This window comes from Lepisma saccharinum, chromosome 4 (genome assembly GCF_977018435.1).
Source record: "Lepisma saccharinum chromosome 4, izLepSacc3.1, whole genome shotgun sequence".
Lineage (NCBI taxonomy): Eukaryota > Metazoa > Arthropoda > Insecta > Zygentoma > Lepismatidae > Lepisma > Lepisma saccharinum.
Genome location: NC_139232.1, coordinates 27,648,488 through 27,668,761, shown reverse-complemented (window position 1 = coordinate 27,668,761; position 20,274 = coordinate 27,648,488). Strand labels below are relative to the sequence as shown.

Below are 20,274 nucleotides of genomic sequence, written 5' to 3'. Positions count from 1 at the left end.
CACCTGCCTGTGTGATTTTTTTACACTAACTCCCAAGATATGCTAGTACTATTATCTACCATTACACCATGCTACCAAATCTGCTGTCTATATGGCAGCACCAGTCCCAAAAGATATTTCCAATCTTTGGGTGAAGAAAATTGTCTTCCATGCAAAACATGAAAATAAAAGTAACTGTTAGTTTTCTTACTTGAAAATGTAATGGTTTTAGTTACAAAGTTCCAAAAGTATCTAGTTAATTAGCAGAATAAACTCGTTAATTTTATATGAACAATGAAGTAATAATAATTGTTTAAATTAATTTACTTTTCTCTATGTTTTGACAGTAATACACAAAATTATTGATTGTGAACCAATGCCACCCCTGTGGGGATTCAACCTGTTTTAGTGGCAAAATCATTGGTCAACCACTAAACATTACAGTCACCTAGGTGCCCATCAATGTTACTGGAAATATTCATTGCGGCAAATATATAATTCAGGTATCATCGTTCTTTTATGTATGTTCTTTTCTGCTCCAGTAATCAACAACTATATAGTGGTTTTGTGCATTACATCACATCAAAGCATTACTTTCTTATTCTCCATCCAAAGACCATGCACTTGAAATAACTCTGTACTTTGATTGATTGATTGATTTGGTTTATTTTACTTTGCTTGTCTTCCACTTTTGACTACCACAAATTTGGCTATATTAACACACATATAACACAAGTGCAATAAAAATATTAATAGAAATTATTCTCTCATTTATTCACATAAAATATATCACAAGTTAAAAATATTTTTTACATTCATTTGTACATAATTATTGGTTTCAATTTTTTAAATGAAACCAATTAATTTGAACAATAAAATTATGCAATTAATTTGTCCTTGTACTTCTAGTTAAATTGTAACTACTCAGCTGCTTTGTCAATTCTTGCTTGTCTCATCTTCAGTCACCAGTGCAGGATTTTCTACACCAACAGCTTGAGAGGAGGGATTTTTCTCATTAAGATTTAGTTCTATGCTGTTTGAACTTTTAGTCTGCAAAAACAAACACATAGAAATATTTGAGAGCACAAACTTTAATGTAACAATGTCAAAAGTTTGAATTACATATAGACATTGCATGAAGGAAAACAATATATCTATTCAGTTAAAGGAAACAAATGCAGGAGTTTCTCCAGATAAAGCACTTTGAATCTACAAATAAATTATGAATAGACATATCAAGTTATTAACAAACCTTGTTATCCTTGAGGATAGAAAGAGACAGATTGCCATGAAGTGGAGCAGCGCTGATTTTGAAACAATAACATTTTAGAGCTTTGACAACAGACAGTGCAGAGTGGTGAAGCACATAGCAAAGCATTGCAGAATGCTCATTGTAGGAGTAAGATAGTTTAATTTACAGGTGCGAACAGAGCAGTAGTCAACAATCTTGTGGTTGATATGATTAAGTGAATCCACTACATTTCTAAACTACTCATGAACATAGAGAAATGTTTGCAAAACCAAATCGCTCATTGGATGTATCTAGTTAAAGCAAATTTAGAAAGCAGTTATTGCAGTCACAAAATTAGTGACTTTTTCCCTACCCTTCCTAAACCACGCACTATATTACAGAGTTTTTATAAAAACCTCAGAGCTTAGTCCTGACACTGCTGAGACTTGGGTTTCTTCATCTATTAAATGTAACCTAGTCAAATATGAGCATAATTTAAAGATCTCCCAATACAGGAAAATCAGTTTTTGCCTACCATCTTAAAATGTGGTGACTGCTTTTGTTCAAATATAATGTGAGACTAATCCTCCAAGTTATCTCAAAATTGTAAGAACTGCTACTCAAAAACTTTACATTTATAGCAGTTATCATAGTAAAAAGGTTTGTGATATTGCCACCACTCATATCGTAAACTACCAAATATAATTTTAAAAGCTTTATTCCAAAATTGTGAACTGACAAATTCTAAAAAATGGTTGAGCTTAGTTCCTTACACTCCGAAAATGTATTCTAGACACTTCTGGAAAAATGTACAGCATGGTATACATGGTGCAACATAAAGAAAAACATATTTTCATCCACAATCTTGAGCATGTCCAATTTCACTTACAATACCATTGCAGTATTTCGTGTTTTCTAACTGCATGTAGGGAAAACTGGGCTGGGCCCACCTGACTGTGGTGTCATATAGATAAAATACTGACTGACATGGTATTGGAAGAAACACTCCAGACTGCTACAGTTCTAGTCCACCACTTTTCACTGTTCCCATCCATATCCTTCTCCACTCCCTTCTGTTCTGTGAGTTTCCACCCAAAGTTTCATCAAATTATTTTGAATCACAGATCAAGTAGATTTAAAATTTGCAAAGAAAAGTTGAAAAATGCTACGTGATCTATTTACAACTTCTACAAATATTTCTTCACCAATTTGTCATGGGCCATATTACATTATGCTTGCACTAAAAAATAATACATCAAAATAAAATTATAGGTTTATCAGTGCTTGGAAAACCAGATGCAGTCCATGTTGTATTCTTAGCAAGTATTTGCTGAGTGCTACATGTGAGTTGATTTTGATGCTCATGTACAGAAAATGGCAAAATCTATGATTTTCTTGCCTACCTACACATAAAGCTAGAAAACTGTCTGCACAACCCCTGTCAAAATATAAAAAATCACATAGTGTTCATACTTAATTCAGGGTAACATCCAATTATTTTGTTCACTTTCCATGCAAGCTTCTTGGAATTATCTCAAGCCAAAACAGTAAAAACTTAATTTTCTCAAAGATAGGCATGACACATGAAGGGATTATAGTTAGAATCCAGCATGTTGACCACTTGCTTCAATTTTCACTCGAGTTTGAGCTTTGAATTTAGGTCCACTTTATGCACAGGGAGACTAATTGGGACTGGACCTACAGTTTAAAGTGGGATCCAAACCACTTGTACCTCTACCAGGTATTGAACCTGGGATCCCTTAATTGCAAAGTGACTACATTACCACTACGCCATTGGGGAATTTTCACTAGAGAAATTCCAAGAAAATTTTGATGAAACTTCACAGAAAAGGATTATTTGACGAAATTGAACCTTAGTCATTAATTACACCTCCACTAAGTCAATATAATGGCGAAAGGGGGCTATATTAAAGTGACTAATTTAAGTAGTGAAATCTGTAGAGAAGTGCAGAAACAGTGCACAGAAAAACAAGGAAATTTGTATTTGCACTATAATAAATGCAGAAGACTGATCCTGTATTGGGATCTAAAAGAAAATCTTACCTTTGGATAATTTTTGCCTTTGTAAAACCTTCTCAGAAGCCAATTAACAAATGGTGCTAGGAGATCAGGATCAATTTCTTCGACCTTATGTGGCCCAGTAACAAAGCTCACAGCCAGCCCTACAACCAGGCAAGTTAAAACACCTGTTGCTGCATACCACAAGTAGGATAGGTTATACAATGGAAGTGCTGTATATTCAGTACTGTAATAAAAGAGAGGGAAATATGAATAAGGGATACTGCAATATAAATGAATGTCCATTAGGTACAACAACAACAACCACCTATGGGTCAACAGGCCTTGAGGGCCAGATCCTACCTACCAACTGCTGGCCTCATTCCCACACATATCAGCAGAGGTGGGTGATCATCCAACTAGTTATGGGGTGATGTGTGCTCAGCACGACAAACTCCCTTTGTTGTTGTAGGTTTCCATGATCAGGTTATGATACTCATTCGTAGATCCCAAATTTCCTCATGATGGTTGGTGGCCACTGGTCCCATACATAACAAAAAATTCATAACCCATGGCTCTACAGCCCTGGAAGCACCTTGGCCTATCTCCCTCCCACAATCCTACCTAGAGGTGTGGAGATCTTCAACCGGTAATGTGGTGTCGTGGAGTCAGCACATCGAACCCTCAGCCATTGTAGGAGATTTCCCAGGCAAGGTTACACTACTCACTCCTAGCTCCCCAATTTCGTCATGATGGTGAGTTGCCACTGGTACCATACACTGGTCAAAATCCAAAATCTCAGGGGAAAAGTTGTAATACATCCCTCCCAGGAGACTTAAACCAGCAGGGTCCTGCAGCCAGAGCCTAAAGCCTGATGCTTAGACATCATGGGCACAGTGCGAGACTATTAGGTATAAGAATATAAACTGAAAACTGTTATGCTACATACAGCAATGCATTGGTTCGGCATGCTTCGCATGTTAAGTGATCAACTTTTGATCTTGCTGCAGAAGTTCCTAGGTTTAGTCTTGGCATGAGCATGGGCATTTCTTGTATTTGTCCCTCCATCAACTATATCCAATCATCACTCATTCATTGTCGCGATTAGACAAAGGTGGCAAAAAAGTGACAAAAAATACCAAAAATACAAACAAAATTGTGAGTTTTACTCTTGATGTTTACAAACAAAATTTGACATTTTAATTTACGAACTACTTCAATTTTTTTTCTTTCTGGGGGACAATACTTTTTGCAAAATCTGTATATCCATGTTGCGGGCTGGCAACTATGCTCACATTACATGGGATTGAATAGTCTGTGCCGGTAGTATGGCGGTCTCGGGGTGAAGAGGCTATAGAAATTGTACAACTTTGTATCTTACCGTTTGGCAGTAATTAATTGTTGTTATTGTTAATTTATGCATTGTCGTATCTGTCAAAGATCCTAGAAACGGAATAAATGTATTCACATGGGAAACACACTGGACAAAATAATAGATATCGGTGTGGAAATGAAGAATATAAATATGGGTGGGAAGAAAAGTGTTGACGAATATGTTTTGAGAGCACGAAACATAATGTCAAAAAGTGCTGGATTGGGTCAACCAATTACTACACGAGAAGTATTGTACCATATTGTATGGGGTGTTCATCAAAAGTATGATAACGTCACAGCAGTATTACGAGCACAAAGGGGTGCGACAATTGAAGAAGTGCAAGATACCTTAAAAGAAGAGGAGGTTAGGTTGCATAAAATGAACTACAAAGACAAAATCTGAACAGGCATACAAGACATGGGATAAGAAATATCGGAAGAAGAAAGAAGCTGTGCGAAGATGCTGGACATGTGGAAAAGTAGGACATTTTTCGAAAGAATGTTGGCACAATAAAGAAGGTGGTAAAGGTTAAGCTAGGAGACCTTTTACGTCTACCTTTACATCTACATCTCCTAAAACACTGAAGGGAAACGAAACAGGCAGGATTCACATGGAAATACAACATGGAAGCTGCTTACAATGTATACAACATTCAGGAAGATAGAAGAGAAGTGCAGGTAAGGTATATAGATTCTGGATGTACATCTCACATGACAAATAAAGAAGACTGGCTGATAAATAGAAGAGAAGTGCAAAGTGAAGTGCATCTTGCAGAGGAAGGAAAATCAATGGTGGCCAAAGTGCAAGGTGACATTAAGGTATCAACAATCACAAATGATGGCCAATTTCACGATGTGTGTATTTATGATGTATTGTATGTACCTGATTTGCATTTGAATTTATTATCAGTTAGAGGTTTGGTTAATCATGATAATGAGGTGTTGTTTTCCAACAATATTTCAAGGGTAATTGACAAAAATGGCATGTTAGTGGCAGAAACAAAGGAAAGGAATCGTATGTACACATTACAAACTTATGTATGATCAGATGTAAGTCATATTAAGGATGCATGTTTAACTTTGGAAAGTAATGTACAAAATAAGATATACATGTGGCACAGAAGATTAGGTCACTTGAATGAAAAATACTTAAATAAAATGAAGGGCATTGATATGGTAAGAGATTTAGATTATAAGCAAACTTAAGATAAATTAGAATTGTGTGATGCATGCACAAAGGGAAAAATTGTACAACTTCCCTTTAAACAAAGCAATGATATTTGTGAGAAACCACTGGATTTGATACACATGGATTTACGTGGACCTCAGAGGTATCTAGTGAATGCATGCGGTGCATGCTGCACATCTGTGAATTGTGAGAAAAAGGACAGCTTCCTCTGCGACGACATTCATGAGCATTTCTACATTCTAATTTCATCATATATGAGAAGTATTTATTTTACATGAGAGCGCTGAACTAAGCTTATATTACATTTCTTAGATCTGAAGTGACGTATGCATCAATTGTGGGAAAATAATTATTACTTTCTTTCACTTCAGATCCAAGAAATGTAATATAAGCTTAGTTCAGCGCTCTTGTGTAAAATAAATACTTCTCCTATATGAAGAAATTAGAATGTAAAAATGCTCATGAATGTGAATGTCGTCGCAGAGCAAGCTGTCCTTTTTCCCACAATTGACGCATGCACAGCATGCGTTCACGACATGCCTCTGGTGGACCTATAGAAAAAGAGTCATTGGGGGGAGGTGCTAAATACATGTATGTTATTTTAGATACTTACAGTAGAAGGGTGTTTGTATACTTTCTCAAAACAAAAGATGAAGCATTTGATTATTTTGTAAAATGTAAAAACCAATATGAAAAGGAAGCTAACAATTGCATAAAAAGTGTAAGATCAAACAATGGTACTGAGTTTGTTAACAGTAAATTTCAAGAGTTGTTTAAGAAAGAAAGTATAGATCACCAGTTAACTGTTCCATACAGTCAACAAAGTAATGGTATTGCTGAGCGAGCAAACAGGTCACTACTAGATATGGGAAGAACAATGTTAATTGATGCAAGGTTACCCATGGAATTTTGGGCTGAAGCGGTTGCAACGGCAGCGTACATCAAAAATTGTATCCCTACCAAAGATGGTGGCACAAAAACTGCAATGGAAAAATGGACGGGAAGGAAGCCTACAGTAAAACATATGAAAGTATATGGATGTATGGCATACAGATACATTCTGAAGAAGTGTCGAAGCAAATTTCAACCAAAGGGAGAAAAGGAAATATTTGTTGGGTATTCCAGAAGAAGGAAAGCATACAGACTGTACAACCCCAAAATGAAGCAAATACATGAAGCTAGAAGCGTTGTGTTCGATGAAAGAAACTGTGGAGGTTTACTGATGAATTGTAACTTACAAGAGCAACTAGAATTTAACAACTTGAAGTATAAACATGATAAGACAGGGAAAGTAAGCAATATGACAACAGCAATGTGCATTTGCATGAATCGAAGGTAGAAGAAAGAGGACCGGACATATTTCTTGACTTAACACCTGAAGATCTACCAGAAGAAATACAAACAGATAAGTTAACCATAGAAAACAGTGGAGCCAAAAGAAGTGGATGGAAGAAAGGAGAAACAAACGAAGTGTTAAAAACAAGACACAAAGAAAATTTGAAAAGAAAAAAAGATCAACTTAAAAGTCTGGGTGTGAAGAGATGTGTGAGGATAAAAGCAAGAGAACAAACAAATTTTGCACAAGATATCGTACCACAAACTTTCGATGAAGCTGTGAGTTCACCATACAGTGAAAATTGGAAGATTGCAATGAACGAAGAAATGCAAGCATTAGAATTGCATAATGTTTGCACTAGTTCCCAGAAAGGAGAACATGAAGGTCGTAAGAAGCAAATGGGTATTTAGTACAAAGGAGAACATGGATGGGACAATATACAAAAGAAAAGCAAGATTGGTGGCAGTTGGTTGCGGACAGAGAGAAGGACTTGATTATGAGAGTTAGTTTTCACCAGTAATAAGAATGGAATCAGTATGTGTATTGTTAACTGTGTGAGCACATTACAAAATGTAAGTAAACCTCTATGATGTAAAAACTGCATATTTATGGTAATTTAAGAGAAGTAGTATACATAGAACAACCAGAAGGGTTCATGGAAGATAGGCATAAAAACAAAGTGTGTAAATTACAAAGAAGTTTGTATGGGTTACCACAATCAGGTCTTTGTTGGAATGAGAAACTGAATCAAGTTCTCGCCAAAATAGGTTTCAAAAGACTGGAAAGTGATCCATGTATCTATAAACTGAAAGGACAAGAACTTTTGTACATAGGAGTATATGTTGATGATTTTTTGGTAGTAGGTCCAAATAATGAAAGCATAGATAAGATAATGCAAATAATTCAGAAATATTTTGTAATTCAAGAGAATAATAGTTCAAGTTCATTTTTGGGTATGGACATAATTGTAACTGAAGAAGGTTGTCACAAAAGAGTTATATTTCAAAAATATTAAAGAAGCATGAACTTCATGATTGTAATCCAGTGAGAACACCAGGTGATTTGAACCAAGATTTGCATAATTTTGAAGAGTCAACACCAGTTGATAAAACAAAGTACTTACAAATGTTAGGTTCACTTATGTATTTATCTGTAGGGTCAAGACCACATATAGCTTTTTGTGTGAGTCAATTGTCAAGGTATAGTAAAGATCCAAGAGAAATACATCTAACAGCATTAAAAAGAGTATATAGATATTTGAAAGGAACATGCAATTATGCATTAAATTTTTCAAGTGAAGGTGGTAAGCTTGAATTATGCACGGATGCAAGCTGGAGTACAGCAGTAGAAGCGAAATCTCGTACTGGCTATCTTGTCAAGGTTGAAACTCAGTCATCAGCTGGAAAAGCAAATTACAGAGTTTGGTTGCATTATCTACTTGTGAGGCAGAATTGATTGCACTATGTGAAGGTTTGTGCGCTATAAAATGGGTCATAAGTTTAATATCACAATTAGATGTTGAAAATTTTGTAAATAGACCAGTGATTGTTAAAACTGATAGTAAATCAACAATTGATTGGATCTCAAGTAACACTCTAAAGGCAAGAACTAAACATATATATAGAAAATATAATTTTGTAAAACTGGATGTAGCAAATGGGAATGTGTATCTTCAACATGTAAATTCAGAAAATCTAGAAGCTGATATACTAACTAAAAATGTGACTAAATCAAAAATGGAGAAAATATGTAAGGGGATATTCATGTAAGATAATTTAGTATTAGCTAATGTATGTGTAAAAGAAGAAATACTATTGTTAGCATGTAATGTTCACAAAGGGGGGAATGTTGCAGACAGGCAACTATGCTCACATTACACGGGATTGAATAGTCTGTGTCGGTAGTATAGTAGGGGTGAAGATGCTATAGAAATTGTACAACTTTGTATCTTACCGTTTGGCAGTAATAAATTGTTGTTATTGTTAATTTATGTGTCGTCTTATTGGTTAAAGATCCTAGGAACAGAACTACAGTCCATCATATAATTCATTGTTTGCTTACAACTCTTTTTAAAAAATAGACTAAATTTTTACTTTAAAAGTACATACCCAATTAACTATACATGGGCCTACATACACCAAAACAGAGATGACAATAACTGAAAATAGAATTACTTAAAGAAACACTAAAAAAAACACACATGCACATGGATATCCTTCTACTAATGTGAAAGTAAACATACCTCAAAAGGCTCTCCATATTTCAAGGATATTCCGTCATCAAAATAATTCATGATTTTGATAGGTAAAGCCCCCAAATGATTACATACATGAGCAGCACCAGGATCTGTGATCTATGGATATGTAGCTTTCTATGAGAGGTGTAACGTGTACATTATAGAGTCTTACAGGTAATTATAAGATTATAATGAGCCCAAATGGTAATTTGGTACCTTAAAATCATCATTAAATTAATTTAAATTATTATAGTTCACAGAAAGGATACATTTAAGCTTGTATTTTCATTTCTGCATGCAGGATGGCGAAAATATAGCAATTTTTACCACACCTATAATCATAATCTTTATTCATCCGTTGACCCATTTTGCATGGGTATGGTTTTCGTCAGATACATGAAAATATAATATAAGCTATGGTATACAAGATATTACAGTATAGGAACAAAAATTTTTACATGCTGCACATATGTGATAATGAAGTTAATATAAATTGTACATTATATTCACAATGATAAACATACATACACACACACACACACACACAAACACACACACACATGTTTATATAAAGTACATGCATGATTTTTTTAAAATTAGATACACATTATTCCTTCTATGACATTATTGAATTTCATTGTATACTTGATACTTGTACCCAGTCTATTTCATAGTTCAATAATGTCATACAGAGCTCTGTCTGTGAGGTATTTTTTGATTAGCTGCATTTTTTTTCTTTAAGGGAGTGGGTTTTTTTTAGCCAAGAGGGAAGGTTGTTGTGGAATTTTAAACCTGAGGAATGTGGTGACCTGTCTGTCAGAGTTAATCTGTTAGTCTTGATATGAAAGTTTTGCCTTTGTCTTGTATTATGTTCATGAATTTCTTCGTTTCAAAATTGTGTTTTGTCATTAAGTACATAGATAATAGATTTATAAACATATAAACAGTATATATAACAGTATGAAGTCATAATTTTGTTTTCGCGAAAGGCAATTCTGCATGTCGATCTGGATGGTATTTTGCATATAAGTCTAACAGCCCTTTTTTGAAGTGTGAACACCCATTTTGTATGTACGTGAGCTTCTCTTCCACAAGCTGTAATACAGTAATCTAAGTGAGGATAAATAAGACCATAATAAAGATTCATATTGATTTCCTTGATATTATATTGTGAAAGGATTCTCAATAGATGAAGATTTTTGGTGAGTTTATCACAGATATAATCAGTATGACATGCCCAATTTAATTTATTATCAATGATCAATCCTAGAAATTTTACATGGTTAGCATAGTCTAGTTAATTTTCATCTAAGTAAACCGTCAAGTTATCAATGTTCTTCTTGTTGCCAGGATTAAAAATCATGAAATTTGTTTTTTTGATGGCTTACATTTACATAGTACTGGGTTATTTGATAAATTGAGATGTAAGTCTGAATTTCTAATTATTCCTTTTGTTTTTGCCCTACATACTATATTAGTGTCATCTGCATAGGTGATAGTTTGAGTCATGTTGTTCTTTGGTATGTCATTGATGTAAAGGATGAATAAAAATGAACCAAGTATAGATCCTTGAGGGACACCTATGTTTGATGATTTAAAGCTGGAGTAAATAGTGTTGATAGATGAATTATCTATGTGGTCAATTTAAGTGCATTGTATTTGATCAGAGAGAAATGGCTTAATTAGGTTAAGTATGACACCTCGGATACCTAAACTATATAGTTTATGCATAAGTGTGTTGCGGTTGAGAGAGTCAAATGCTTTGGACAGATCTAGGAATACTGTGCTCGGAATTTCATTGTCCACAAAGGCTTCAGTGATTATTTTTATAAATTGTAAAGTTGCAGAATTTGTTGATTTGTCTTTTTGAAAACCATGATGATATTCATTTATAATATTAAATTTGGAGCAAAAATCATGGATTTTATTGGAGATTATTTTTTCGAGAATTTTGGTGAAGAGTGAAGTAATTGCTATTGGTCTGTAATTTAAGGGGTCTGTTTTAGGCCCTTTTTTGTATATCGGTTTTATGACACTCTTTTTTAAGATCTTTGGGAATATACCATTTCTTATTGATGAGTTTATAGCAAATTGTAGAGGCAGGAGTAGAGAGGGTGTACATTTTTTTTACTAGATAGTTAGACCAACCATCAATATCACATGATTTAGGGAATTAATAGCTTCCTCAAGGTCATTTTTACTTATTTCTTCCAGTATCATAGAGTTTTGAATGGCATTTGTGTGTTGTCCCAAATTTTCACTGAGTTTTGTTTGCAAACTAGTGTTTGGGTTATCATTCACAAGACAGTTATTGAATATTTTTGCTATGGTCTCTGGGTCTTTTACCTCAGTTTCATTTATAGCTAGTGAGATATTTTCTTTATCTTCATAATCATAATCTTTATTCATCCGTTGACCCATTTTTTCATGGGTGTTCTTTATTATTATTTTTCCCTCTTTGCTTGTTTGGTATATCGCATATGATTTTAGATTTATTGCTATTATTGCTTTTTATTTTTGTGATAAATGGTGAGCTTTCTCAGATTTAATTAATTTTTCATATGCTTTTTTATTACTTTTATATGTGTCATTATAAATTTTATCTTTGGTAGCTATGAATTTGCTGTGGATGCTTTTAGTTCAATTTTTTTTTTCAGAATTTTGTTTGTGACCCAATCTTTGTCTATTTTATTTAAATAGATATATTTCTTTATAATAGGACATGCAACATTTAGGTAATATACAAGGGTTTTTATTAACTTTTCCAAATTTTTTTCTGTAGTATCAGACTGGTACACTTCTGTCCATTCTTTTTTTAGAAGATAAGATAGATACCTGGTATCTTCTTCATTAATATTTCTACATTCTATTGCATATCTTCTTGTTATATTATGGTTTGTGGGCAGGTTTACTTGCATTAGTTGTGTGCTGTGGTCAGATATTAAATTGTGAATTACCTCTGTTTTTATCATGTCAAAAGGCATGTTAGTGCTAATATGATCTAGGGGAGACCAGGGTAATTAGAACATGGGGTTATTGGAACATGTTAATGTAGAATAATTTAAAACGAAAAGACTGGTGTAATAACATTTCATACCTATGTACCTACACTAAAACTACATGCAGAAAATTTGTTATTGGAATAACTACACAAAAGTAAGTTTTATTTGACTTTTATTATACACCTGCAAAAATGATGTGACGCATGCTTGGTATTTCTCTGCTTCTGCATATACTGGATGTGAATGAAAGAACCCTTTCAAAATTTTCTTCACCCCTATAATAAAACATAAGGGCACACATCATTTCATGTGAGTTTGGTTGTCTATGGGCAATTTGCCTGGTTTTTATAAGCAAAGTTCTTATTACCCCAAAAATTTCTGCAAATGGGTTATTAGAACATTGCGTAATTTGCTTGATTTCGCTTGGGTATACCAGATTGTACATGTAACTATTAGAAGTTTTTTCTTTACTACATTGTAGAATGGCCTGTAACCTTTCAAATAAATCATAGAACACTGATTTTCATTCACACATATTTGCTTCACAGCTGGGAAATTGAACTTTATGAAAAAAGACGTTAACTTGGGATTTTATTTAAACAAGCATTTTCATTGATAACTCCAGAAGAAGTAGAGCTATTGTGTTCAAATTTGCAGGGTAAATGGGACATTTATATATGATGTTTGTATTACCCCAACAGCAATCTAAAGCTATTCAGTTGAAATTTCTAACTTATGTTCCATTAACCCCAAATGGGGAAATTGGAACAATTTTATGGTGTCATGACAATTTTTTTTTTGGACGAGTATTTGCAATGCAGGTATGGTCATAATTTTTTTCAAAAATATGCAAAAGATGTCCTTTTAAATGGTAGAAATTTTTAAAAAATCCATGAGTAACTTTCTGAGTAATTTACAGTGGAACTTCTACAGGCTGTTTCCTGTTCTAATTACCCCGGTCTCCCCTATAAGGGTTTCAGTAGTGAGTGTTATCCTGGTGGGTTTTCTTACAATTTGCTTAAGCCCATGAGATTTAAAAAGATCTATATACTCTTTACTTCTTGTATTGTTTTAAACGAGATCAATATTTATGTCACCTAGAATGATGACATTGCAATTTGACAGTGTAACTCTAATTTTGATAGAAAATCATTGATGTTACAGCTTGGGGATCTATATAATGTTATTATTGTATAAATATGATTATTTATATTAACTTAAATTCCAGCAGCTTCAAATACCATTTTGTTGCATAATGGTTAGTCCTTGTCAGGCTAGTTTTTGTAAAAATGGCAATGCCCCCACTTTTGTGTTCCTCTCTGGTAAATTTTGACACCAAGCTATATCCTTCTAGTGTATAAAATTGTGATTCATCTTCGGTGAGACCAAATTCAGTTAATGTCAGAATGTTGGGTTGGAATTCATATAAGGATAATTCAATGAGATCTACTTTTTTCGTGGCAGATTGTACATTATTGTGCATAATTGTCAGAAGGAAGTTATTTGTCATTTGTTTTAGAATTTTTTTATCTACTTTACTTGCAGTCTTCAGTCCGGGTGTATCAATACTGTTTACAGGTGATGGGGGTTATTTGATGAGGATTTCAAATGATTAAGATGGTTGATTGGGTTATTTTCTAAATGTACGAATGTTTTATCTTTTACAATAAAAAATCATCATTCAATTTTTTCGGAATGCACCTTTCTCTTGTTGATATACATGGAGTTTTTGAACTTTTGGAGTTAGCTTGGTAGATAATATTACACTGCACATCATTTTTGTTGTTCTTCTGTTTTCTGTCTTCTTGATTCTCAGCATTGTTTGGCATTACATTTGCTTCATTACGTGCAATGGAGCGTTTTTTCCCTGTTTGGGAGTCTTGTCAATTTTCTGTCCATGCAAGAGGGATGGGCGCACTAACTTCACCTTTCCTGTTTATAATCTCCATTAATCTATCACACATATATTTCTTCCCCTTATTGTTTAGATGCAAACCATGCTTTGTATGCATCTCACAGTTTACATTGTCAACATATATTATATATACATTATTATAGCGTTTGCAGAGTTTCTTAACACCACCATTTGCAGATTTTACTTCGGTATTGATGCAAGATGTCTTCTTCAAATCATACCTGTGGGGCACGTTTACCACCACCACATTTGTGTGTGTTAGTTTCTTCAAGTTTTCGTCAAGTGCACGTATCGCTTTCAGACTTATTTCTTGACACAGCATTTGTACCAGCAATTATTATGACGTAGTCTTTTTTCCCTAGTGTTTTGCATTCATTCCCTACAGTTTTCAGCACATTCTCCATGTTAGTCCCTGGTTTTATAGTGCAACATTAAGATAATACACTCACAATACAGAAAATGATCAAAATCTAGAATATTAAACAAAACAAAAACTATAATAAAAATTCTGTAACTAATTTATATAGTAGTTTATTCAAAACAGAAAGAAAGATTCATTTATGGCAATTGGGCATGTGGGGTACCAGTGTCTCCCATCGGTATTCATTGAGAGATTGCAACACTGTCTACACATGGGTACTTTTATGTAGCTGGACATTCTTTCTTTGTATTTGTTCTAAGCTTAGCTGTTTTCTTCTGTTGCACTTCAAAGCTGTGTAATACTATAGAGTTAATATCAGTTGCATGCCTGTGGGTTGTACAAATAATAACATTAAGTGATTTAGCTGAGTTATTAATTAGGAAGAAATTTGTTAGTGGCTGGAAGTTGTGAGAAAATAATCTCTCGTTTATTGCAAGATTGCAAGGTTAAGGGAAATCCATAACCAATTGGAGTAGTTTACGTCATTATTACAACCCATCATGGAAGTACAACACCACATATCAACCTGGTGGCAGAAAACTGAACCATTTTTCTTTTATTGCCATGCTCTTCCCCTTGGTCTGCATAGTGGATTCACCAAATTTCAGAGTTCTACGATGCCTCAAACAGGCTACAGAAGGCTCTGAGTTGGGTAACTTTAATTCTGGGCACCCGTTATTTAATAGGAAACATATCAAAGTGTTGAAAGACAGAGAACACAGCAGATTCGGATGTTACACAGAAGTGCATTAGTGAGGAAGGGGAGGATGCCTAGGTGTATGCTAGTGATGAAAGTGACCACGTGAGTGAAAGTGAACATGCTGCAACTGACGTTAACTTTATAATATTACATCACTCAGAATGAGCAGCAGAAAATTGCAGCTTATCTTAACAGAAATACATAAAATGAACATTCTGCATGAATGTGCATTATAATTCATGGCGTATTTCATACTGTAAAGATAGTTAAAGGGTAAGTGTACACAATGTGGCTATGTATGTTACAGAAAATAGCACGCCTAATGCAGGATTAAATAACAATTCTATAGCAGTTCAATTCGACTGGATCTATAATTGCAACATGTCAATTACCCACCAAAAATTGAAACACAATAAGCTAATCACAATATGTAGGTCTACTATAAAACTTTCATTAAAAATAATCTTATTATTATCGCCGAGGCTTACAAGAGGGTTGTGCAAAAACTGTTTTGCATTCCCCTGACACCACTTATGACTACACAAAGCTTACCTTAGAACTTTAGGCATTATAGCTCTTGTCATATTATATGAACAGCCGCTGATTGAGACTGGAAGTTTCGGGGGAGGTGCTAACTGCCCATAGGCTTTTGCAACCTGAGCACCAACTCCGATCCAAGCAACAAGAATGACGCCTGACACACCACCAACCAAAGCACCCTAAAAAATGAGTGACACATGAAATGAAAAGACACTGAATCATTTATTACACAGATTTTGTGAATGGAAGCTGCGAGTCACTGAATTTTGTTTTAAGTCCACTTTATGAAGAGAGAAGCTAATTCTGATTGGACCTACAGTTTAAAGTAGGATCCAAACTACTGGATATGTGCCTCCACTGGGTATCGAATCAGTGATTCCCTTGATTACAAGGCGATGGCATTATCACTATGCCATCAGGGAGAACCCTGTGAGAGTCCGATAATAATATATTACTCACTATACGTTTCACATAAGTTACATGAGATTATATATGCTACCCCCCTTGGTGGAGTGGTTAGCACATTGTGCTATGATGCCAGGGGTTCTGGGTTCGAATCCCAGCCAGGGCATGGATGTTTGTGAGTGTCTATTTATAAATTTCATCATGTCACCACTAATCCCCATGTTTGGAAATTAGCCAAAAATGGCACATAAAGCAAATCAATCAATCAATCAATGAAATTATATATAATAATAATAATAATAATAATAAATAACCCGTGGCTCGACAGCTAGGGCCTAGGCCGATCTCCTGACTGCCAGTCTCCCTCCCACAATCCTACCTAGAGGTGTGGAGATCTTCAACTGGTAATGGGGTAACGTGGGGTCAGCACATTGAATCCCCAGCAATTATAGGAGATTTCCGAGACTGGGTTACGCTACTCACTCACAGCTCCCCATTTTCCTCACGATGGTGGGTGGCTGCCGGTCTTATACACAGGCCAAAAACCCAGAGAAATTATATATATACTTATATTAATAAATGAATTTCAACTGTGTTTGTGCTATGAATTTAAATAATTACTTGTTTATACTTGTATATATGATATATTTATCTTCTGTATTAAATAAAGTTGAAAAATAATTCACAGTATTAATAATCCTAAATTTAATTATGTATTCAGATGAATTGAAAGAGGAAGATATGGTGCAGGATGACTAATGTAGCAACTACTTGATAAATTGATGAATGCCTTTTTATAGGACCATTTAGTTGTTACATTTTTAAGTGTGGACTGTTATATATATTTAACAATAGATGGATTCTGGAACAGTATACGGTAACCCCCCAACTTACGTAATATGTGACTTACGTAAATTTGCAACTATACATAGCTGTCACAAGACATTTTTTTTTTTTTTGAAAAGTGTGATTCAGTTTGTTTTTATATTGTTTTATATCCTTTTCATACTTTCATAGTGTATATCCGAGTAAATACTACTCCATGATGTTTCATTTATAAAATAATACTGTGTAAATAATATACATATACAGGGTGCTCGGAAATTCCCCTTACAAACTCATAGGGCTAGTAGAGGGGACTGCATAGACAATATGTGGAATAGGAACCCAAGTCCAGAAACATACAGTTTCCGTGCTACAACCATGACAATGTGTTGGATGTGCCTGTGTTGGTATGCAATGGGGTAGGCAGTACATGATGTCAGAAGATCACCTGATGGCATGTGACATCTACCCTGCCGCAGTATCCTGCCTGGAGTCCAATTCACGAGCCTGTGCATCTCTGATGAACATGGTTGAGTACACGTTTGAAGAATACACGGACATGATCCTTGTGTATGGCACAGTGGAAGGGAATGGAAAAGCAGCCTGTCGGCTGTATCAAGAGCATTATCCACAATGTGCGACTCCGTTGCATACACTTTTTGCCAGGCAATGGCTCTGAGAACGAGGTACCTTCACCGCCGACAGTAAGGACTGTGGTGCTCAAAAGACACACCACATGCCCAAATTAGAAGAGGCTGTACTGCACCATGTTGAACAGGACCCGTCAACAAGTATGCGAACAATTGTGCGTGCAATGGGTGTTTTTTGCAGCACCATGTGGGCGGTTCTGCACGACCAACAACTACATCCTTACCACCAGCAAAGGGTACAGGCTTTGAGAATATCCGATTTTGTACCACTTGTTAACTTCTGCACATGGTTTCTGCACCGTTGCATCGACGAACACCAGTTTCCACGTCGAGTTCTGTTCACAGATGAATGTAAATTCACTAGGGAGTGTGTTCTCAATTCTCAAAACAGCCATCTCTTCAGACGAAAACCCTCATGCGATGCATGTCCAGGGATTCCAGCACCGATTTGCTATCAATGTGTGGGCAGGTATTCTGGACAGTCATGTGATCGGGCCATATCTTCTTCCAGCCAGGCTTATAGGTTCCGCATAGTTGATCATCCTACAGGAAGTATTGGCCCTGTTCTTGGATGCTGTGCTATTGAACGTCTGTCAGGAACGGTGGTTTCAGCATGATGGCTCACTTTACACGTGACATTTGGAGACATCTTAACCGAAGATTCGGGCAAATATGGATAGGCCGAGGTGGTCCAACTGCGTGGCCCCCACGATCGGCAGATTTAACGTCATTGGACTATTTCTTCTGGGGTCGTATGAAGAGTATGGTGTACGAGACTCCTGTAGAGGCAGAGGACAAACTGTTAGCTCGAGTTATGGTCGCTGCACAAGAGATTGACGGGACACCAGATGTTATGAAGCGAGTGTACCGAAACATGATTCGTCAGTATAATCTGTGCAATGACATTGGTGGTCGTCACATTGAGCCACTGTTGTTGAGCAGTGCCATATGCGACACATCCAGTGTAGAAGACAGAAACAAATTGTTGCGTTCCACTGTCGACACAGGTGTTATTGTGATCAATGATAGTACGTCTCTTTTTTGTTCCCTTGGAATTGTTACCAAATAAATTTGTTTGTATTATGAACTGAGTCACACGTCATTCACTTCTATACCTTATGTAACACCTCATTTGACATGGTTGTAATAAATGATTCCACTTTAGGTCATCAGGTGATCTTCTGACGTCATGTACTGCCTACCTGGTTGCATACCAACACAGCACATCCAACACATTGTCATGGTTGTAGCACGGAAACGGTACGTTTCCGGACATGGGTTCCTATTCCAAATATTGTCTACTTAGTCCCCTCTAATAGTCCTCGGAGTTTGTAAGGGGAATTTCCAAGCACCCTGTATATATAAATACATATAATAATAATAAATATTGCAGTTTCTTATGAAGTTACACTTCGGCAATTAACAAATTCGACTTATGTAAAGGTTTACGGAACGCATTACTTACGTAACTCGGAAGGGGGGGTGGTACTGTAATTAGATTGTATTTCTTTTAAGTCTAATTTTCCACACATTGAATTTCATTATTGAAAACTGCATGTGTCTTGCAAAATGAATTATGCATAAACACATTCTTCACATTCATGGGGAAACAACACACTGGATATACCTAAATATAATAGGTAATATATTACTCACTGCAAACATAAAAAGGTTGATACATTCATGTAATAGAAGTGAGATTATTAGCACTTAAATATGAGTAATATTTTGCAAAAAAAATGTTTTTTAAACTTCATTCTATTGTTAGTTTTCTTTCATTGCAACTTTCATTACAGGGTAAAGTATTTCGCATGTGATCTTCATTCTTCTCATTGTGTTTACTTATCACTTTCATATAATTTCTGTAGCTATTACAACAGATTTCCAAGATGAATATTTGATTCAATTATAATCCCAAAAAGTCTGAAACAATTATTTCATTGCCAAAATAATTATTAGTTTCCAAATCCTGGCTGTTTCTATGTTTTCCTATTACATGAAAATTTTCCATTTATACTTACATAAGTGTTTGCCCATGGAAAAAACATTCCTAAAGTGAAAAGACCTAGTAGGGGTCCAGAAGCCACTCCATTTACAGTAAAAGCTGCCTGCAAAATAGAAATCGAGAAGTATGATGTATCTGGAAGATACTTTCATTTCAAATTAAAATGTAATATGAATATAATGACTGTTAGCTCAAATACTGAGACAGTATCTGCTAGACTTTATTCAATCATGAATAGTTTGTAAACAACATGCAAGAATGAGAAATGATGTTGGTTAATTAATATCCTATAAACATCAGCCAATACTGATATATATCAGTGCATCGTTAAAGTTTGATAATTTTACAGATTTGATATTTCTGTATTAGTCCAGGGGCATTTGTAATACCGTGGATTTTTGAATGAAGGGAATATATGACTATCGGTAATATGTTGCTAGCGTGGTA

At 35.1% G+C, this 20,274-nt stretch overlaps 1 protein-coding gene across 1 annotated transcript in view; it reads right to left on the bottom strand.

Annotated features, from left to right (window-relative positions):
- Positions 1 to 732: 732 nt before the first annotated feature.
- Positions 733 to 20,274, bottom strand: part of LOC145987118 (sodium-coupled monocarboxylate transporter 1-like) — a 163,637-nt gene continuing 144,095 nt past the window's right edge. The window contains exons 12-15 of the mRNA XM_083121603.1: positions 19,844 to 19,930; positions 15,955 to 16,121; positions 3,275 to 3,476; positions 733 to 1,029 (exon numbers count right to left, since the gene is read on the bottom strand). Coding sequence (XP_082977729.1) covers positions 916 to 1,029; positions 3,275 to 3,476; positions 15,955 to 16,121; positions 19,844 to 19,930 — 570 coding nt within the window. The 3' untranslated portion in view covers positions 733 to 915. The remainder of the gene's footprint in view (positions 1,030 to 3,274; positions 3,477 to 15,954; positions 16,122 to 19,843; positions 19,931 to 20,274) is intronic.